General features: G+C 37.1%; 1 protein-coding gene across 1 annotated transcript in view; it reads left to right on the top strand.

Annotated features, from left to right (window-relative positions):
- The window catches only part of ALPK1 (alpha kinase 1), a 53,951-nt gene extending 32,462 nt beyond the window's left edge, over window positions 1-21,489 (top strand). The window contains exons 5-15 of the mRNA XM_053461451.1: window positions 7,016-7,214; window positions 8,191-8,250; window positions 9,084-9,170; window positions 9,515-9,591; window positions 10,936-11,031; window positions 11,883-11,987; window positions 13,168-14,824; window positions 16,767-16,920; window positions 18,968-19,130; window positions 19,738-19,924; window positions 20,946-21,489. Of these exons, the coding sequence (XP_053317426.1) occupies window positions 7,016-7,214; window positions 8,191-8,250; window positions 9,084-9,170; window positions 9,515-9,591; window positions 10,936-11,031; window positions 11,883-11,987; window positions 13,168-14,824; window positions 16,767-16,920; window positions 18,968-19,130; window positions 19,738-19,924; window positions 20,946-21,193 (3,033 nt within the window). The 3' untranslated portion in view covers window positions 21,194-21,489. The remainder of the gene's footprint in view (window positions 1-7,015; window positions 7,215-8,190; window positions 8,251-9,083; window positions 9,171-9,514; window positions 9,592-10,935; window positions 11,032-11,882; window positions 11,988-13,167; window positions 14,825-16,766; window positions 16,921-18,967; window positions 19,131-19,737; window positions 19,925-20,945) is intronic.
- The last annotated feature ends 1,972 nt before the right edge of the window (window positions 21,490-23,461 follow it).

Genomic DNA, 23,461 nt, shown 5'->3' with positions numbered 1-23,461 from the left:
ATGCATACACAGAGCATATATTAAAGGCTTCTATACATTGAGTTATTCCAGGTATCTTTTTATAGAGAGATGCACTAGAATGCACTTAATGCATCCATCTATTCTGTGCTGGCATTTAGCAATACATGGTGTATATTCAGAGACCCTACATCGATCCATGATTTATCCAGTACAGACATCCAAATACACAGACCATGCATGAACCAATCATTCTGGTGAAACGTTATCTTATCAGTACAGCAACAAATAGAATAATTATTATTTATTGATTTTATATAGCGATATCGTATTCTGCAATGCTGTACAATGGGCAAGCAAGACATAAGTATTGCATCACACAACAATATTAACTTTATAGGTTATGGTATAGAGAGGTTAGAAGTACTAAAGTTGGGCAAAGAAACGCATCATTTATTCCTTTTAACATATGGGAACATAACATTTTGAATATATTATAACGTTGATAAAATGTTATGAATGGAGTATACTTCTTTGACAACTTAGTATATGCTTTTTTAGTATATGCTTTTTTAGTATATGCTTTTCTGATAATTATTTAGTGGCCTAATGGCTCTGCTGACTTTTCTCTGCCTTGAAAACGGTCTTGGTGGGGAAACTTTCCCCATTCCATTGTATAATAGACATTTCCCCTTTTGTTCCGCCTGGCTCTTTATTGGGGGAGAAGTGTTAGAAGGAGGGTTTGTTCTTGTTGTCACCAGCTGGCAACTCCCCTGTGAAATCAGGAGCTTCTCCCTATTTGTGTGATGTGAACAGAAGATGTGAAGCACAAACGCACAATAGACTGATGACTTCTTTTGGAACGCTGGTGATATAATTGAGTTTGATCACGTGTGTGTATCTGAAACACGGATCATTTCTGTATTGGTTTTCTTTCTAAATTTCCTAGAAAATGGTATGTTTTACTGAGAATTTAAAGGTAATACAAAGTTGGTTTGCCAAGGAAAAACAATTGCATACTAAAAAAAAATTCACATTGTAAAAGTTAAAAAGGGGATATGGAAAACATGGACTACTTAGGCATCAGCCTGATACCTATGGTGCTGTTCCACTTACTCTGCTAAAATGAACCCCTTTGTAACTAAATACAGCATTAGAAATATAATTTATATTTACTACTAATTGCCCAAACATTCACATAAATACATTTTGTGGAACACTAATAGGCTGTTGTTGTTACCAAAATTTTTTAATAATGTAAGTAAACCTTAAAACAGAAAACAGATCTGCTAAGTTTACTTGCTTAATGTACTAGAGAGTACAAAAAACTTTTTAAAGAAGCTTTTCCAGCTTCTATGGCAACTAGTTATCACTGCCGGCTTTTGTGTCACATGACTATGCCTTTTTAGCCCAAAATTAACATGACTTAACATGAAGTCTTCGTATTCGGCTTTAGAAAAAAAAATCTTTGTATTCTTCGAATACTTGCCCATTCCCGTGTTTGTTTTGGGCAAATATTTGTATACGTTCTTCGTATTCGTTTTTCTCTTTGTTTTCTTACAGTTTTCTAGCCTATCTTAAGTCTTCTGTAATATAGCAGGGGTTAATGCGGGAATCCAAAAGGGAGAAAAGGCTAATAGTGTGAGCGCTCTAACCCAAAAAAAACTAATAGCATGAGAAAAATAAATCCCTAACACTGTAAATACCTAACGCTCATTCCGCCGAGATATACTTTGGCTTCATCATGGCGGGAGTCACTAAGCGGAAAACCTGGCTTTGGCGCCAGGATTTAAAGGTCCATAAGAGCGACTCTATTGGTCGCCAGCAGGGGGCTCATCTGGCATCAACCAATGAGGAGCAGCTGCCCTTTCCCATTCATTCTTTAGTTTGGATGGGAAAGGGCAGCTGTTCTTCATTGGTTGATCCCAGATGAGCCCCCTGCCAGTGCATCTCGGTGAAACGAGTGTCAGGTTAGAGTGTTAGGGATTTATTTTTCTCACACTATTAGTTTTTTAGAGTTAGAGTTAGATCCTTGTGGATTCCTATATTAACTCCTACTATACTATGGAAGACTTAAGATAGGCCAGAGGCAACAACTTTTATGGGGGGAGGGGGCAGGTAGATTAGCTAGGAGATATTTAGAGATTTTGTCTTAACTATTAGGCTAGCCTAGTATATATACGAACATGAACACAAAGAAACGAAGATTCTTTGTGTTGTGCGTCTTGATCTTCTTGTACAATAATCCGCCGCCATATTTGTTTCTTCGTTATTCGGTTTGATGAACGAAAATGCAACATTCGTGTTCGTTTTCATGTTCTCCCCAATATGAATGCACAAGTCTAATAATTATTTCTGCGGTGGGTTTGGGTGCTTTAACAGTGATAAAGCTATAGAGTTGTACTGTGTTAGGCGTAGACAGAGAGCCTATTGATACTCACATACGTGAGTAATGACTTATCACATATTCAGAAACAATTTCCATGGTCATACTCATTTTGATACAAAACAAGATTTGCCCTGCTTTAAAGGTGGCCCTGTGAAACTAAAGACACTTTTTACCTTCTAATACAGTGTTTGCTTCCTGTGTTGGTGTGCTTCTTACATTCTCCAGCAGGTGGCACTGCTTCACCCAGTTTTGCTACAATTTCTCCCCTTTATCAATTACAATTTCAACTAAAATACATTACTGCTTTTACATAGACAGAATTACAGAATTAACAGAGTTGAATGGCACATAAGTCTATACTTGATCAAATTAACAGTGTATTTTTACTAGTGTATTTCTTTTGAAATGGTTCATTGTGTTTAAAAAAAGATTGGGTTAATCCCAAAGACCAGTTTTAGGCTATCTCTGCAGCTTCTGTAGGCTACACATTAAATAATGACCAAACGGTCCTGTGTGCCGACAATTGTACAACTCATCACACGGTAAATTTTAAGGAGTATACAAGTGTAGCAGCATTGCACTTCTTCAAATGTGGCTTTATGATACCATGTTTGTTTTCTGTGAGGTTTTTGTTTATATAAAACAATGCGTTTATGACATATATATATCGCCATGTAGTTGTTATATTTAAATATAAAGGTGATGGAAAACCCTTCCACTTAAAATTAAGGGGGTAGTAGAAGCATTATTAAACACTCATCTACAGACACCAGACAAGCCAGAAGGCTTGTTTTTTCCTTAGAAATCTCATGGTGCTGCCACAACCACAAGGGATTCTGGGTAGGCGCATGCAAATAAGGTCAACAATGATCACCTTTTGCCTCTATATCCACTTTATACATGGATCCCTTGAAAGTAATTGCCCGCTGTACAAGACAGCCTTTATATTCTATGGACTCACCTACCTATGAGCCTCTGCTGGTTGTGAAACTAGCTTCTGTGACTTGGAGAGCTCAACATGGCACCAGTTGACTTTGTGACGCTTTGTGCAAAGTAATTGTGTAATTATGTGTCAAACATCCTTATGCAAGCCAGGTAATGTAGCAAATATAAGGAAATGCATATTTATTTGCGACAATACTCTAGCTTAACATATATCACTTCTGATGCCAGTTCAGGCTAGTACCTCCTTACAGTGTCTGAAGTCCGACTAGGGAAGGCAACACTCAGCTGTAGTGAACACGGGATGTACTTTAGGTAAATCGCTCTGGGAAAACATCGGTTTCTTGCTCTTCTGCCTCAAGTAACAAAACCACGCATTGCTAGGTAACCTATTGACAATATAAATGCGACACCTACAAAACACAAAAAAGATAGTGGGAGTTACCCTTCAAGAGATGTAAGGTAGGTCAACCATAGTAAACAAGCAAGTGGGTTCTAACGTTCGCAATTATTTTTCCTCATTTATTGTTATATTCATGATTACTTATGTATTGATATAGAACAGTGTTTCATATTCTATGGCGTATGATTCAAACCTATATGTAAACAAAGTTGAGGTCTGCTCTCATGTTTACAATGTAGAGTAACCATTAATCCTTCTAAAACTCCCATTTTGGTTGCTGGGTTCAGCCTACTTTGCTGCTTGAAACCAAAGCATGCGCTGCAAAGAATGAAGACACCAAAGCAAAAGACATGAAAACACATATAAACTTTCCATCCTTTGTTGTGAGGAGCATGGCGTCTGCAGCTGCTTTAAAGAGTCTACATCATATGCAGCATTTAGAAATGTAGCCATGTGAGGGAACTTCGCAATCATTCCTACTGGATGTTGGCATTAAGAATGTGTGTGTATGTATATATGTGTGTGTATGTATATATATATAATGTATAGTTGTTGGAGAGAACCCTAATTATTATAACTGTCCAGTTTGAATCGGGACAGTTATGCGGTATGCTTGCTCGCTTATAAGGAATGTCTGCGTTTCCCCATTTCAGTAGATTTTGGTTATGAAGATGACACAGTAGGCTCTCGTGAATGCCCCAGCAGCAGGCAGACATTCCCAGTAGAATGGGATGCTTGGTTTAGGTTTAACACAATGCTATTGAAGTGCTTATTTTCCTCCTGAAGAAACACAAACAGATGCAAACTTCTGTAAACACTTTAGCTATGAATTCAGTAGCTTTGGCCTCTCAGCAGCGCTCAATAGGTGACAGAAAAAATGTCTAATTAGTGCAAGTGGAAATAATAGGGCCACTTGGATTCCATCCATCCTCCACTAAGTCTGCTTTTCCGAGCAACTCAAAACCCTTTTGTTTGGCAGGTCACTCTCTTTCAGGCTTTTGTCCTCTAATCTAAGAAGAGGAGAAGCGGAGGAAAAACAGAACAGGGTTGGCATGTGTTTAAATATATAGTATGCGTGTCATCAAAGGCAACGTTCTACAAGTGCAGCTTACAGGTGCTAGAAGACATCCCTGTATTGTTTTAAAATAACAGGTAATCTGTCCTGAGCCAGGTGGATGCTGAGAGTACGTTTAATTATTACTCAAAGGCTTGGTTTTCACGTGCGTTGTGGAATAATAATAATGATGCGCTGGACATAGAACCCTGTGCAGTTTTAAATGAGAAATATTACAATTAGTATCCATCTATCTGTTAGTATCTATTAGTATCCATCACTATTCCCAAATCCTTTGCAGTTCCTCACACAAAAGAACCTATATAGTGATGTTTATATGTTACAAAAGATTTTAAATACCTATATATATCTATGAATATAGCAGCTATGATCCTTTTCTGGGGAACTGGATAATTAGTTGGCCCTTGACTGGTTCAGAGAAGATGAGAAGAGGACAGAGAACTGAAGGACCTGCTAATTTTGTCACTGATCTCTTTTTGTTAGGTAAAGATTATTAAACCATTTAAAAAAAAAGAAATGTATACTGATTAAAAAAAAGGAAGCTATAGGTAGTTTAAAAAAACACACAAAAAAATACAAGAGGAATACTAAAAGGTAAGATTTTATAAAATGATTCATTATTATGAAATGTCTTGGCCAGTCTTGCAGGAGAAATTAATCAAGGATGGCTATTGATAATGCATAGTTCATGTGGCGAGATAAAACATGTTATATAATCAGCTGGTGTGGGCAAAAAAAGGAAAAAAGGACCAGGTATATATAAAAAAACATAACACTTTTAATCTGTTTTATAAAAATGTATCATAGATAAAAATCACAGCATAAAGTACACAAGTTGGTAAAATACATATCTATAAACAACACATGTGCAACTTCTTAAGAAATACATTCAGCGGCAATGAACCTGACGCATTTTGCCCTATGGGGGCTTTTTCAGAGGTAAAGCATGTTGAGATTAAAAAATCTTTACCCTGGATCAGAAACGAAGAGAATGAATGAAGAAAAGAAGAGACACAATGAGTTACATGAAACATCTCTAGCAGATAAAAATTGTTATAGCCATACTTATGAAATGTATCATATAGATACATTTATTAGCAAGAGAATGTATTAAATGATCATCTCCTAGATGTGTAGGTTCACATGCAATAGAAAAAGAACCTGTACAATATACTGACTTGTCTTTGGTACTATTGGGTATTTTCTGTAAATATATTAGTATCACTATTTTTGTAATATAAAGTGACGTGGCAACTTGTAGCAATTATTTTTTACACATGATTGTTCACATAATACAATGTCCATTTTTGTCTTCCTATTGCTCACTGTTAGAAATTGTTACAAATCATACTTAAATTCTTAAAACAAAATGTTTTTCCATAGTTCATATAAATCTGGGCCAAACACTACGAGATGAAATATATCATCTGCAGTTCATAGTTTAGTGTATGAACATTGCACTTGCTTATTTACTTACATTACAGCATACCGTTATATTAATCATTCAGGCTACAAGTGCTAGACATGGCACGTGTAGGACAGCAATGCCTAAGGTTATAACATGATTCTCTATAGGTGAATTATGCAATGTCACCCTTGCAAATGTATAGATAGAAACATACATCTGAGGATTGTGGATTGGAAAGATTTCAGAGGCTAAAAGTGTGGTATCTGATTGTCTGGTGGCTGGTACACTATTAAGATCTCTCAACAGCCAAGGTAGCTTCCCATTCTATTGCTGATTCTCTGCATACTAGCTTTTTTCTAGAGTAATCGTACATGTGTATCCCTGTAGTCCAGCCCAATGCCATTTTTTACACTGAAGTAGGAGGTCAGGGGTGATCCTCAAAAAAAAATATACTTCACTTTTCCATGTTTTCTAGCCTGGCTGCTGGCTGGACACTGCACACCAGGCTCATATTGTGTGACGCTGCAGAGAGGGTTGTGACCATGAACCCATGCATGTACAGGTTATTAACTTTCAACCGTGTCCACAAATCTTCCATAAGTAGCCCCTTAGGCCGGTGGAAACTGCAGAAAAAAGTCAGTAAACATTGTGATGTTTAGGTCATGCCTAGACAACAGTTATGCTAACTTTTGATCTATATATTTGCTAGCAGATTACTGCTACCCTGGACAACACAATGTTTCTTTTTAAATTTCATTTTACTACTATTTCCTTGTATTTACTATTTAATTATGTTATTTATAACAGAGAATTACTGTATGACTGTTCTCTCTCCATTAGTTTTTCTTAAAGGCCTCTATCACAGTAGCAGACAGTGCTACTGCTGCTGCCATTGTGTTCCTGGTTGATCGCTTTCTCTACTGGGCAGATGCCTCCACCAGACTACTGAGCGTGGCAAAGGCTCTGCACAAGATGTGGCCTGCCACTCCAATAGCGCCACAGGTGGTTATACGCCAAGCACGCATCTCGACAAACTCAGGTGACATAATACTGTAGTGATCTTTGTATGTTTTCTCAGCTTATTCCCAATTAGTAACTACTTGACTTTCAAGAGGACACTGTGTGCCATTATACGGGTGATATTCCTCTGCACTAAGGGGCTTCTTTTCAGACCCAGAGCCAGATTCCCTCTGCAGTCACAAAGGAATCAGGATAAAGAGTTTCTCAACCAAAAGAGGTAGCGAGATTTATGAAAGGGCGTGGAAAATACTAATTGGGGCTTTTGTTCCCTAACAAATATTCCCTGCTGGTTTCAAACAGGGGTATCTGAATTGCTTTACTTCTGACCAAGAGCCTCTAAAACAAAGCTCACAAACCAGGTTCTTTCTCAAGCCTTTCCTATCTGCTGTTATCACTGGGACCACTTGACCAAAGAAACAATGCAGCTAACAAAACACTGTTGTTATTTGATATATGTAATATTATTTATATTGTATTCTGTTCTTTCTTAAGTTTGTTCAGTTTTCCCTATAAAGTCAGTACAGTCTTTATATATTTTTAAATGTGAAGTAAAATGATTACATTGTTTAGATGTATTTATATGCTGGAGTGGATTGGTAAAAACCAAGGTAAAAGCAGTATACAGGGCGGTTGTAAAATACTGTATGTTTTCACGTGCAGTACACATGCTTCCGTTATAAAGTTTCTCAAATCCTATCTAGGTTGCACATTGAACGGTGTTGCCCTAAAAGTGCCACTGGCATAAAGGACCGTTAATGTACTCATGTTGTGCACCATAGTGTTTTCTCCCTCAGTTAAAAATGACAGTAGAAATGAATAAAAAAAAAATTTATTGATGAAACGATCAACAAATTAAGGGTTAAATTTCTTTTTTTTCAAACTGGGGAAGTGCTTAAAACACATTGGAAATGTTTAGGCTTCTGCATTAAGAAATGCGATATAAAACGAAGTCTGCCTGCCATTACAATTGTTTTGAACCGGGTTTTTATCCACAGGAAAGCTCTTAAAAGCAGAATACATTTTAAGCAGTTTGATCATCAACAACGGAAGAACAGGTGAGGAATTTTTTAAGTACCTGTGAGGTTTCCTGTTCTAATACAGTGGTTAGGTTTTATATACGTGTATGTATTTTTCTTTTCTTTTATTTCAGTAGGATTCTCATTGGATACCAATAATGATCCTACTGAAATAGCCAAAACACGCTTCTATAGCACAACACACACAATCACCGCACAAAAGTACTTAAATGTGGGTTCCTAGGGTGCCTCGTAAAATATCACCAGATAAGTGCTGCAACATACAAAGAGAAGTAATAGGAACTTATGTGAATGTATTGCATTGATTTATTTTTCTCCTCAAAGCTCTCTGTCACTGCATTAAAAGATTCATTGAGATAGAAGTTGAGTACTGTCACTCTTCGAAAGCCCTCCTTACATTGAAGTGGTCTGACCATCCCAGTCCCCTCTAAACTATGAGACTTTCAAGCAACCCCCCCCCATTCTGTGTTGGTAGAAATTGTCAGACAGTGAAAGCAGAGCAGTGCAGAGGGGACAAATTAAGAGGCCAGAACATTTAAACAACACAACACAAATGCACCCTTAAACAGGAGGTAATGTAGGATAACATTGTCTAGAAATCTGGTTTCACCACTTTTTGTTCCAACAAGCCTCCTTTATCTGTAGACCTGGAGGCTGCCATTGTTGTCAGTCATGTGATATTTTGGGTGACTTTCTCTGCACAGTCACCACACTGAGATAATACTTTACGGCAGTGCTATGAAGTCCATTGATCCATAGACGTGTATTTGTCAGAATGTTCAGATGGTTGATTATGGCATTATGATACGAAGATATTTGTCTAATAATTACCATTATTATGAAACAAATAGGATCCTGGAGTTATTCTGATGAAAATGACCGGGTTTTAGTGCAGTCTGTGTGCATACAGATCAGAGGACAAATCTTGCAGAAACTAGGTACGTAGACATTATGGTATATGTTGTGGTAAATTTAACCCAAAGGGTGTTTTTAACAAATGTTCTTTAATAGAATATTGTCCTGTTTGTTTTTTCACTGTTGTTCTCATTTGACTATACATACGTTATATCACTTATAACCCTGTTTTTAGCAGGCACCTGTGTTAACTACTTAATTCAAAGTAGTAAGAGTGTTGGAAGGATTGTAGTAGGCTTTATTGCATTTTTTTAATATTATTACTAATAAAATGCATTAAACTCTCTTGACAAAATACATTTATTTAAGCATTTAGTGATGTCCCCCCACAATAAACACTTTACTCATGTGCTTTACCAACCTGCAGGTATGTGGTATGAAGCAGCGGAACTGATCTGGGCGTCCATTGTTGGCTTTTCGGAACTGCCCATACCAGACAAAAAGGTACAGCTTTTTTTGAGCACCCCATGGAGAGAATTTTTGCACAAGTTGAGGTGGGGTAAGGCTCTTTCACCATCAGAAGGTGGTGGACTGACATTTGGCGTCCTTCTTCCACCTCTGTAATCTTTAATAAGAGTTAAGGGTGAGACGGACCAGCAAATGATATAATGACAGAGCTGTCTTGGGTGCAGTCAAATGTATCTTTTCTTTCCGCTCATAATGAGATGCAACAAGGAAATTTCTGCTTGCAGTGCAATGAGGTGCGCTAATTAGTGTTTTAAGTAATTGATCAATTATTAAAGTCTCGAAGGGATGCTGCAGATACAGAGTAAGTCTCTCTAATCCTTTCCTTTGCAGCATTTGGTGACTGTAAGACCTTCCCTCCCTCCCAGCTATGTGGACTTGCACAGTAAAGAGATCATTTGCTTTGTGACTACTATACCCTTTGGTACAAATCCACTTTGTTAACCTGTTTTGGTGTTTGGGAACACTCCCCCTTAATTAAGGACAGTAAGACATCAGGGACCATGCGCTAAGCCCACTTTTCATTTGTATTCCCCATTTGCTAAAAATTATTTTCATATAGAAAAATCTATATAAAAGCTGTTGGCACGGAGGTACATTTAGCTTCAATATACTTTATTTTAAATAATGTATCATTTTCCTTTTTGTAATGTTTTAGCATTTATTTGTATTCTTAAAAGTAATCTTATTAAATTTGCATATTCATTGCATTTCTTTAAGATAGAATCTTAAATCCTTTTAACCTGAGCTATGTACGGTTTAGCACAGTGGCAGATCATATAACAAAGACCCTACTACCTCTCATGGAGTAACAGGAAAAGTACACAAGAGAAAATAATAAAGAGACTGTGATTTAATATAGATGATTTTGGATGAGAACTAAAAGTGCTAAAAGAAGTTCTGTACAACTTAATCACAGCACACCCTAGGAACTCCAGCATCACTCGGCACCTTCGCTACTCAACCTGAATATTAATATTGAATATTAAGCACTGAGGGCTACTTACTACTTACTACTTACATAAATGGCTCACACAAATATAGAATTTTACTGTTTCATTTGTCCAAAATTGTAAATGAAATGCAAGAAATGTATGAAAAACGGTACCAACTAAAGGGACTGGGAGAACAAACTAATCCTAATGGTTCATTATTCACATTGAAGTAATAATCTTAAATCTAGCAGTTACCTTTTGACCACACGTGCAATGAAAATTGTAAAGTTAGCTTCTGCTCTAATATAATAGATCCTTTGTTTGATGAATGTGATTTTATGTTAATTTTATTTTTGATATGCTTTACCCCATTTTGTGTGAACTGCAGGGAATAGCTACGTCTTTAGGAGTCTTGGCAGACATATTCATCTCCATGAGTGCAGAAGACTACCAGAGGTTTAAGAACAGAAGTCATGTCTGTTTGGTAGGTACTAACTGAGTAACAGTTCAATATATTGGTCTGTTGCAGCAGTGAGCACTGCAACCATAGAGGTAGGTCATGGGGGGGTGGGGGTGGCTGGTGCTCAATCACCACTCAATCAAATGTATACTGCATGTGCTTCACTAGCTAATTCTAGGTAAGGTGAATATCTAGACATGTCCATACTCACGCACGTCCCTCACACTATTTGAAGCTGCTCTTGTAATTCTCCATGGTGTGTGCCCATAAAAAAAATTAAGAGTTCAAATGCCCCAATGCCATAAACATATCTAAATGTGATGAGTTTAGTAGCAGGTTCCCTGCATTCTTTACATACCCTAATAACAGCATTTATGTATGATTAAATAGATGATTAAATGCATAGTTAAATATAAGAGTGAGTGTTTCTTTTTATTTAAGATACAACAAGCAATAGGGATTGAGCGTTACTGGAGATAGTAAGCCATCACTTAGAACGTCTTATAGTTTGGGGTATTTAATGAAGTTCACATCCGAAGGTAACTAAAATACATTCTTGCTTTTGAGTCCTTTCATATCTGCGGGACGAATCCAGCATAGAAGGCCAGGTCTGAGACCATACGGCTGGCTCACCTATCTCTAACTGAAAGTTTAATAGTACACAAAGAACGGAGACTAATATCTGCTTAATATAATGCTATGCCTATCCCTATATGTGAATATTAATACCGATTGAATCCTACCATAAAGAACTTCATTTGTTATAAACCGAATTAATTAGTACAGGATATCGTCCGTCTTTTCTTCTGATAATTTGCACATCGAGCTTTGAGTAGCAGAGGAAATCTAACCACACTATTGTATTTGCTTGGCAGAGTTTACTGGAAGAATTTGATCACAGATTGCTGTCAGCAGCAGAAGCATCCAAACTGGCAGCAGCCTTCAGTTTGTATACACCACTGTTTGTGCTAACCAATTTGGTGAATGACTATAATTTACTACTTATATTAAAGTTTATATATTTAAATGCTGTTTAGTCATTCTGGGGAGATTAAGGAGCCATCTGCAAACAGATGAGTATATTCCTTCTTCTTAAATATTGGTTTAATATGTACCCACAATTAATGTAAAATTGAAATTGCAGAGTTTACATGGAACCTTGTGTTATTTTGTAAAATAATTGTATTACATAGGATTTTACAGTAGAAATTGATGCTCTTTTAGTTGTATTTTAACTTTTCCAATAGGTATAGACTAAGTAGTATAAGGAGTCATTGTGCTTGGTAGATTGGTCAAGCAGAAAAATAGTAAGAAAATTATGCAAAAACTAGAACCGATTTTTAAAACAGCACCATATTTCTGAAAACTCAGATATAAGGTGATATTAGTAATAAAAAATGGTGGAAATTCCTCTTTAGAAAGAAGTGAGATTTTATTATTATTTAAAGCAGGGGCCATTAATGCTTTTTTGTGAACTATAAGTGATGCAACAAAACAATTTTTTTAACATATAAGCATACAAAAAAAGATGAGTGATATAAATATTGGGTAAACTAGAGGAGGGGAGCATATATATGCATAAAATGTATTTAAATCTGTTTACATCTGTTACAAAAAAGATGAATGGTTAGTTGAGATGGATGCCTTTAGTATGGTTTATAGTATGTATCCATTTTTCTTATCAAGAGAAACCAGTAAAGCGGTAATAGGATATAGATAATTGGCCTACCCAAGCAGAGGTCAAGATGCAACTTTACTAATTAAAGATGAATAAGGTACTACACCCGGATGGCTCTTCAGAAGCTCAGTGAGGTTATTACAAAGCTTCTGCTTCTAGTTAAGGTTAGTGTCAACTGCAAGTTAATTTAATTAAGGAATACTTTGGGGTACCCTGTTGGTCTATACTAAAATGAAATTATTAATATTAATTGACATGGTTTTATGAAGAACATTCTTGCCAAACAAAACATCTGGCCTTCTACAATGAAGAGTTGTTGTTGAAGTTAAGATCTAGGTGGTACTGTTGATATAGTCTGTGAGGCTGCCCTTTACTTCTAATAATAATATATTTTTTCTTGACAGTTCTTGACAGCCTTTAGTACATTATGATATGTGGAACAAATACTTTTTGCTAAAAATTTTATGTTGTTTGGTCTTTAGAATATCAGAGGAACATGCTTATTATCCTACAGTCTTTCAAAGGATTGTCTTATGGAAAAAAAACCTCTTTACCTTTCTGAAGCAAAGGAATCATTTGAGATCGGTCTTCTCACCAAGAAATCAGGAGACCTTGTAACAAGCAAACAGGAATTACACAGCTTTGTTAAAGCAGCTTTTTGTCTAGCAAATATCCATACTTGGCTTCAAATGGACAGTGTTCCCGCTAAAGATGTGAGCTTGCTATGTAGTGAGGCCATGGAGAAACTAGCCAAATATAGTATGTTAACAGACAAACAAGATAAAGGTAATCTTGCCAATGACATAATGTCTTTGGTAGGTTCTGTTAAAGAGTGCCTACAGGTTCAACCTTTTGCAACCTCAGATGACCATTCATATGTGCCTGACAGCTACAGAGACTGTGCGAAGAAAACTATTTTGACTGGGAATGTAAAATTCAGTAAAGTGTTGGAAATGTTTTCCCAGCATCACAGATCAGTGTGTGAAGCATTTGAGAGTTCCTGCAGAAGTCACAAAGCCACAGATGTAGAACCAGGAGCTTGTGTGACTGCTCTGAAAACACACACTATCAGTACAGCAGAAGACAGCAGCTGTCCTACAACTGGAGGCAGTGACCTATCCAGTGGCACACATGGCCGGAGAAGGAAACTTGTGCGCTCCAATGCATTGACCCATTCTTTGGATGGTACAAACAGAAAGTCATTGGGAAAGATGCAAGAGAGTGGTAATTCTACATCTAGTTCATGGTACAATGTGTCAAATTCCTCTTCCAGCTGGGAATCATTAAATGTCACTAATGACAGTGAGCTAGTTATAGAGGAAAGTGAGCTAGCTAAAGAGGACAGTGAAGAAACAGATAAAATGAATAACACCAGTGCAATCACAAAATCTGATTCAGGTTCAGGACAAAATAAGGATGAACAAGATTTACCAATTCAGGACTTATCTGTCCATGAAGGGGAAGAGGGCGTTAATCAAAATAGTCCATCGCCTCTGGTTAGAAGTGAATCAGATGCTTCTAGGTCTTTACTTGGTAATATGCCTGATGTTTATGGCCAAACTGCTGAATACTATGAAATTGTCGATCGATGTGCTGAAACAGAATCTGCAACTGACTGTATTAGTTACCCACCTGATGTCACAGATGATATAGGTAGACATGAAGGCTCATTCACGGAGTCTCCAGTTTCATTTACAAATCAGGACAAAGATAGATATCAAAACCCTGACTTACTGACTGGCAGTGATTTTAATGTCATTAAGCAACAACGATCTGTGGATAGTTCCTCAAGTAAAAAGTCACTGTGGCTACAGAACACTGCCAGTAGTTTAGACTCTGGAGCTGACCCTCTAAGTGTATTGCCAGCAGATGCTGATTTTTTGTGCGTAACTACTGAGGAGGAAGAAGATAAGCTAAATAGCAGCTACGGATCCAGCTCTTGGGCAATGTCAGCACAATTTTCTGGAAGCATATCTGAATCAGTCTCCAGTAGAGGCTCTTTTGCTCTGATACGTAAACAACCTTCATTAGATGCCACAGACTGTGAGAAACTTCTTTCAGGTGTTGACAGTGATTGGATTCTGGAAAGGCTGGGTGGTACTGAAAGACTTAAGGCATTACCACGGGAAAAAACATACAGTGAGTATTAAACTGTGGTACATTTTTTTTGCTTCTCTTTATGTTTCCTGTTATCTGTTAGGTTTCTATTCATAAAATGCTATAATGCAACCACAGTGTTTTCTACATTCTAATACTGTTTATGCACATAAACTGCATAAAAAAATATTTCTTCTATTTTTAATATGTAGAAATGGGCTATTAATGTACACATTTATTATGAACTTGTTTATACAATTACTATTACCTTGGCTCATTTGATAAGAAAGCAGATATGATGGACATTAGAAGGGATTAGCCTCAGACTGTATTGGCTCCTATTGTCCCAGGACATCAATAATTCCATGACCTGCTGCAAGTGAGCTTGGAGGTGGCTTAACCCCATCCTGGGACACATGCCTCATTGCAGACTGTCCTTCTGATGTCGAGTGATGGAGTATCCCTGGTAAGGTACTCAATAGGCCTGAAATACCCCAGGGTAGCCCTGCTTTCCAGTATTTCCTGGGTGCAGTCCAAAGCCCACCCTCTCTGGATTGACACAGTTGATCTGGAAGGAGGAAGAGAGGGAGGCTCTACTGCATGTCCTGCGAACAAAATACGGCTTATATAATACCCAATGATAATAACCAAAATAACTCACAGCTTATAATTACTTATAGTCTGTTTCGCTACTGCCTTATGAACATTTTTGTATGTACATTAATGTACATTATTTGCACTCTCTCCTTTTTTTCCATGATAATATACACCTACAGTATGTTCTTTTTATCGGCATTTATAGGATGTTAAAATATTTGACGCAGGTCATTAATCTTCTCCATGCAAAAGTTGTCCACACTCCATGCATTTTTAATATGTAGCAGCTGCTGGCAGCTCTTCACCAAAAAGTACTAAAAAGACAATTTCACACTGCACAGAACCCCTGGGGAGAAACCCAATACTGACACTGTGTGAAACTTTATTCACACTATGTACAACTTATCTAATTGTTCGCATTGTGTAGACATTAGCTAAGCTTATAGTCAAAATAAAGACTTTAAACCCAAAGAGAAGTCCAATGGCCGATTTGTTCCTCCTTTGCCTTCCTTTGCAAGCCTTTTAGGCTTAATTTCATAACTAAGATGAATTTAGTGCTCTCCCCAACTGACTGATGGGGACTGTGTTATAGTGGAACTAGTTACTTATGTTACTAGTTACTGTATGTTCCCCTAACATCAAACACAGGAGGTAAGGCAGTGTGTTGCAATTGAGGACACAAGCATTTGTATCTCTTCAGTTAAGCTATCCCCAAGGCACAAATAAGAAACAAAACATTGATGATCTCATGGTACATGTATATAAATATTTACATACATATGTATGATATATATATATATATATATATATATATATATATACAATAGATACAAGCATTTGTATCTCTTCAGTTAAGCTATCCCCAAGGCACAAATAAGAAACAAAACATTGATGATCTCATGGTACATGTATATAAATATTTACATACATATGTATGATATATATATATATATATATATATATATATATATATATATATATATGTACATACACATACACACACATACATTTCGTATAAATGGGCGACCATTATTGGTGTTGTAGATCTGTAGACATCCACTGGAGTGCGTGTCTTAGTGTCTTAATATTGTTTTTTATTACTTTAATAATAACCTCTACATACAAGCCATAACCTTTGTACAGTGCTTTCATCATTTGATTTCTAAACTACCTTTCAGCATTTCTCTTCCCAATGTCAATCCAGCTGATTCAGAATGCTTTGAAACCTCTTACAGTATCCACTAAGAAAGGATTATTGAGAATTGTAATAAATATAATTGTTATTGTATATGTGAATTGCAAAGGCTTGTGTCCATTTTGTATCTCCAGAATTATTACACATAGATATCACTGTATCTCTATTGTCACATTTATTGGTTTTGTTCAGATGCTATGCTCCTGAAATTCTCCAAGAAGTCTGAGTTATGGACTGCCCAGGAAACCTGTGTGTATTTTGGTAAATATGTAAAAGTTACAAAAGAAGGCCATCAGAGAAATGCTTTCTGGGTACACTGTCTACACCAGGACGAAACTTTGGGAAGGTATATTTTTTTCTTCTCAGCAGCTCTATGAATTTGCATATTGTTCTTAAATTGTCATTAAATAATACGTTCAGCATTATTATTGCTGATATATACGTATTATGGATGCATCTTTAAATAAATGTATCTGCCTTGTGGAAATGTAGCTGCTTGGTGGTAAGGCTTTGGTACCAATAATCTTTTAAGCATCTGAACATCTCCCGATTTCTCCTATTTTTGCTTAATTGTCAATTAAATTTGCTTAATTTGTCAATTTAAAATTAGTTGGATGATCTGAAACACTTAAATAAGACAAAGACGACACGAGTAAACACAAAATGCAGCTTTTACATGATTATGATATTACCATGTGAATTGCTCCCTAAACCTAATAACTGTTTTTGCCACCCTTGGCGGCAAGAACTGCAATTAAACTGTCCCAGAATTGTTTTGATTCAGTCACACTGGAAGATCTTTGAGCATCAACTGCTTGAATCTGATTGAGATAGTGTGGTGAATACTGCCACACCATCTTAATCAGATTCAAGTCAGGACTTTGACTAGGCCACTTCAAAACCTCCATTTTGTTTTTGTGCCACTCTGAGGTAGACTTGTTTGTGTGCGTCGGATCATTGTCCTGCTGCATAACTCAACTGTGCTTGAGCTTTAGGTCATGAGCTGATGGCCGGACATTCTCATTCAGGTTTTTTTTTTTTTGTAGAAGACAGAATTCATGATTCCATTAATTAGGTCCAGTCGCCCAGGTTCTGAAGCAGCAAAAGCAGCCCCCAGACCCTCATACTACCACCACCGTGTTTGATGTTTTCTATGATGTTCGTATTGTGGAATGGTGTGTTAGCTTTATGATTCATATAACGGGACCCATGTCTTCCAAAATGTTCCACTTTTGACTTATCAGTCCACAGAATATTATCCCAAAATATTTTTGGCAAATGTGAGAGGAGCCCATGTGTTCCTTTTGGTCAGCATTGATTTTCACGTTACAACCATTTTTGCACAGTTTATTTTATTAGTTTGGAATAGTTTGAGGCAAGTCATGCCTGCAGTTCTTTACATGTTAGTCTGGGTTCTTTGGAATCTCCTGGAAGAGTCATCAATGCACTTTTGAAGGAATTTTGGTAGGTTGGCTACACGTGAGAAGGTTCACCACTGTTCCAGGTTTTCTCCATTCGTAAATAATGGCTGTCACCATGGTTCGCTAGAGTCCCAGAGCCTTAGGCATGTGTTTGTAACCCTTTACAGATCGATAGATGTCAATGACTTTGCTTCTCATCTGTTCTTGAATTTCTTTAGATCATGGCAACATGTGCGGCTTTTTGAGACCCTTTGGCCTACCTCACTTTGCAAGACATGTTCTATTTAATTGATGTTTAGATTCAACAGGGCTGGCAGTAAACATGCCTGGGTGTGTCTAGTGAAATTGAACTCAATTAACAATTACATGTGGTTAATTGGTTGATTTATTAGCTAAGGGGGTAATTACTTTTTCACAAAGGGCCAAATATGGTTCCATAGCTTTTTTTTCTTTGTAAACATGAAATCATTAATCAAAAGCTGGATTTTGTCTTAACTCAGGTTATCTTTCTCCAATATTAAAATTAGTTTGATGACCTGAAACATTTAAGTGTGATATATATGCAAAAATAGAAGAAACCAAGCACTGCACTGCATCCAACATGCAGTCTACCACCCAACAGAGTAATGCAGGCGTTCAGTGAAGTCACTCTGTTGCAAATCCTTTTGTATTCCTGAAATATGAATATAAATATTGTCAGTGCCTGTGACACAAGGTGTATCCTCTACTAATAGAATGAGTTTCTGAAAATTACAAAACCATTAGTAAAGTAGAAGACAGAGAATGTAGAATATCATGTATAGTATATGCTCCTCTAAGCTTTGTAATGGACACGCAAATGAATGCTCCATACGCAACAATGACTTCTAAAGGCCTTGTAATGGAAACTGTGCTTGTCCCTGATTATATGTAACACATCGTCAAACATCGTTTAAAAACCCAAAGAATAATCTCCCATTCTCTATGTTTCAGATACATTGGGAAGGAATACAAAGAGCAAAGGAATATACTCCACCATTTTAAAGATGTTGAGAGACAAATGACTGCTCAGTACTACGTGAATGAATTCAACAAAAGGCTATATGAGATGAATATCCCCACTCAGTTATTTTACATACCCTCCTCCTTGCTGCTGGTATGAATATTAGAGTAACACTTAGTATCCTTAACAAACCTTTCAATTCCCCCACATATATCCCGGCAGCCTTCCTCCTTACTCACCATTTCAATCTCTCATCCAAAGGAAAATAAATACATATTAGCAGGGTTTGTGTAGGCATGCATGCACTGATAGTCCATATACACAAACACTATTATGTAATAAAAATCCAGATTAACTTTTTTATAATTGTTAATGTTTTGGTAGTTTTGGTTTATGCTGTTTTATATATATAGCAGTGTGAATATATTGTACGTCCTTAAGAGGCGGAATCCCCGGTATATCATATAATATTGAAATGCTCGACAGTAAGCATGATGACCAAGAAGGGGGTTAGTCCTAGGGTAGCACCAAACATAAATACCTTGCTGGGTGTACCACTGACTAGCACCATTCGAAGGCCTTTGAAGGCTGCATAACACTATGATGCACTCAGAACCAGCAAACATTCCGAGCTCCTAGGTATTTGGGTCTGGGGAAAAAGGCTGACCCTTAAGAGGGACACTTGAGAACTATGGATATGGGTGTGACATTTCTCCTATTATACGTTCATATACTGTTAACACATGTTTCATTCGTTTAGATTTTGGAAGATGGAATAATTGAGGGATGCGTCACAATGGAGCCATATGTTCTTGGAGAATTTGTAAAATTATCTAATAACAAAGAAATTGTGAAGATGCAATATGAAGCTACTAAATATGGATTGGCACTTGGACATTTTGCGTATGAGTTTTCAGGTCGCTCAGACATTGTGGTGGATTTACAAGGTAATTGCCCTTTTGGATACCAGTTGCATAGCATGAATCCCCCAAGCTCTGTTAAGGCAGTCTTCGCATGTATGAATCCTCTTTTGATACATATTTGTAAATCTCTTAAAAACATTTACTTGCCCATGCATGAAATAGCCCTGCATTTATGTGCAATTGTAGTACATAGCCCATGATGTAATAATAAACATCAGTTGTATTGTTGAAGCCATTACCAAAGCCATTAGCAACAGATGCAATTAGTGCCAGATTTAAAGGGACAATTTGCTCACCAAGAAGCCTTTGGGGACCATTGAGAACTGACAGTCACCTACAGAACCTATATTACTTCCCTGCTTGCAACCTTACTAAGATTAAGGATCTCCAAAGTTAGAGGCACCCCACCTCTAAAAACTAAGTTGTGGGTAGGGCATAGTTATCACATAGCTAGTACTGCGCAGGGCACATATCTCCTAAAATACTTATAGTCAGCTTTACGGTATTTGTTTGCTATAGTGGACTATTATTAAATCAATCTTTGACTTAATGGCACATTTCCACTTTCCACCAAAGTGAATCATATTGTGTTACAGTCTTGAGAAAATACTGCTTAAATATACTTATGCTGAGGACATATAATCTTTAGTTTCCATCATGTATATTTAATACTCAGGTTTTACGTATTTCCATGTCCTTTCTTTTCAACAATTGTAATGTTTTTTTAAACTCACATTTTTAACAGTGTAACAGTTTTTTTGTTCTCAAAAGGTGGTATTTTGATGAATATTTACTCTGTCAGTATGCTAAATAATACTCTTCGGAGAACATAGTGTGTCTGAAGCCACTGGAGTTTGACACTTTTGCCTTCGAGGTATATGGGTAAGATGTGGCAACAAGGGCTTTCTTGTCCCCCCATCATAGACAAAAGTCCCACAAGATATTTGACATCACTTTTAACCCAATATCTAGCATGAATCTTGAGGCCTTATTGTTTCTCTGATGGTTCAGATCACTCACTATGCATATTTATTTCATCTTTTAGGTTGGGTGACAGGAAGTAAGAAAGGAGAAGCCCTTATTTACCTCACAGATCCACAATTCCATTCCGTTAAAAACACTTCACTGGAAGCAAGTCGCCGCAGAGGAGCAAATTGCACTAATTTTGGGAAGAGAGGAATAGAGCTTTTCTTCACAACACAACATGGAGAGTGCAATGAAATATGCCATAGTCTTTCCCTAACGAGACCCAACCTAGCTGAATTATATAAACAAACAGGGGATGCTATATAGTCAACATCACATGAATACACCCTTTTCTTATTGAATGATTATATATGCTTTGTGAAATATTGTAAGTGAAACCTAAAACCAGCTGAGAGCACTACCTCAAGACCATGAAATGTAATGTTAATTTGAGGGGGTCTATACCCACCATTATAAATCAGGGCTATACATGAGATCAAGCAATATGAATGTTAGAAACATTAGCAATACAACCTTATATACTGTATGCCTAACTCTAAAATATTGAAGTGGATCTCTTACCTCCACAAATTTGACATCACTAAATAAACTTTTTAATACTACCTTAAGCATTTTTTATTTAATAGTTTTGTAGGTACTATTTTAGTTTAATAGTGGCAGTTGGGGTGAAACTGGCCTAACTATGAAACCATGAGCTCAGCACTGAGAGTGCATATTTACTTTATTTTCTCCCGTTGTGGTTGGGTTCGCAGTGAACCCAGAGGTGCTCTGTAGGCCATTGGGATCCAACCGTGTTATATAGAATAGGCGTACGTGGTTTCATCCGGAGACTCCAGATGTAGAGCCACTCTGCACTGACTAACAAGTGGCGGGAGCGGAGTTTAGCTACACTTACTTCCTGCCCAATCTCCTCCTACTCCCATACAGATGTCTGCTATCTGGGGATAGCTCCGCCCTTATCAGTGGCTAGGACCTGTGCAAAGCCACTCCCCCAGATGAGGAAGGGCTGACCTCAGAAGTTCTCAGGTATGATAATAGGGTCCATGTAAGAAGAGAAGCTTAGGTAATTAGCCAAGTGTTTCTCTCTGGTGGGCTAAAAATAGGCATAGATATCGCTTAATATTTATTGATTTATATAGCACTATCATATACTGCAGAGCTGTACAACCAGTAAACAAGTGGTACTTTTTGTGCATCACATAACAATTTAGTTTTATAGAAGCAAAAGGTATGGTGGAGCGTGCTTAGACGAATTTACAATCTAGAAGACTATGAGAGTATATTACACAAGAGGTGAAAGCCACACAAGTGTATATCAGTGTCAGTATCGTTAAATAAATAGGTTACTAAACATATACTAACAAATAAGAGGGTATGGTGGGAGGCTATGAAAGGTGAGCCACAGGTAAGACTGGAATTCTGCTTCCAGTATATAATGTCCTACTCTTAGAATTAATACTTTTACCTTGTAAAGGCTCAAAGTAACTATGTTAAGACAACATATATATTATTAAAAATATATTTTTATGTTCATATGTTCAAGCAACATTTGACGTGATATGTGTATGTATGCATGCATGTGCGTTTGAGATTATGTATCAGAGTTCCCATAGTAAAGCAGAATGAAGAAGCGTGCTATGTGTGAAGCTGATGAACAAGAGCACCTTATTATTTCTTTTCGACAACAGATATTGGCATTTTCATTTTTTTGTGAGATCAGCATCTTCCTTTCTTGTCTGGAAAATAATGTTTGTTTAGATACAGAGACCCTGTGGCTTCACAACAGAGGCTAAATGTAGTTTATACAGATTATAGAATGCAGGGGGTGAATGAAATCCCTTTACTGTGCACACACGCTTTCACTGTTGAGGAGCGGTGCAGCTGCAGACCCAATAATCCAGTGCTTTGTGGTTAATCCTTTGAGAATGCCTCTCGCAAACCACACTGGCTTTGCCAGGTGATCTTGAACTGGCTGGCCGATGTATGCTTATTGCCATGGCCTGTTCTACTTGTCATCCCGAAGGCATTTGCAACTTTAACCCAAGTGAATAGCAAGAACATTTGGAATATCCTGCAGCTGAACAGCAATATTATCATACATTATATATCACTGCAGTACTTTATACATACACACTATGGTGACATGCATAGCTTTTCACACAGCCCCCATATCTCATAAACGCAGAACCTTATTAGAAGCATAAAACACAAGGCTTGGTAATGTCAAGAACTCATGTACGTATTTAAGTTTAAGCATTGTATGGTATAGTATTGTAAATCATGGTTTATGTGGAGTTCCAAGACACTTTCTCATTTTTGCGATTGTAAGTCGATTGAAAAATGAAGTATTGGCAGCCTATAACTTTCCAACTGCCAACATACCGATCCCTCATGCTAACACTGGCCTCTTATATCATACAATTTAGTCCTCGATCCTGATTTTCATGCAACAATAGGATAAGTGCTGCTAAGGATGTTTAAATTCACAATCGACTTGCTTCCACATGTCAGATTTATGGCCGGATAAGACAATATGCCAGAATATTTGAGAACCATGCTGATGCAGGAGGAGGC

Source organism: Spea bombifrons, chromosome 1, assembly GCF_027358695.1.
Source record: "Spea bombifrons isolate aSpeBom1 chromosome 1, aSpeBom1.2.pri, whole genome shotgun sequence".
Classification (NCBI taxonomy): domain Eukaryota; kingdom Metazoa; phylum Chordata; class Amphibia; order Anura; family Pelobatidae; genus Spea; species Spea bombifrons.
Note: the sequence above shows the minus strand (reverse complement) of the source record. Positions and strands in the feature narration are given on the sequence as shown.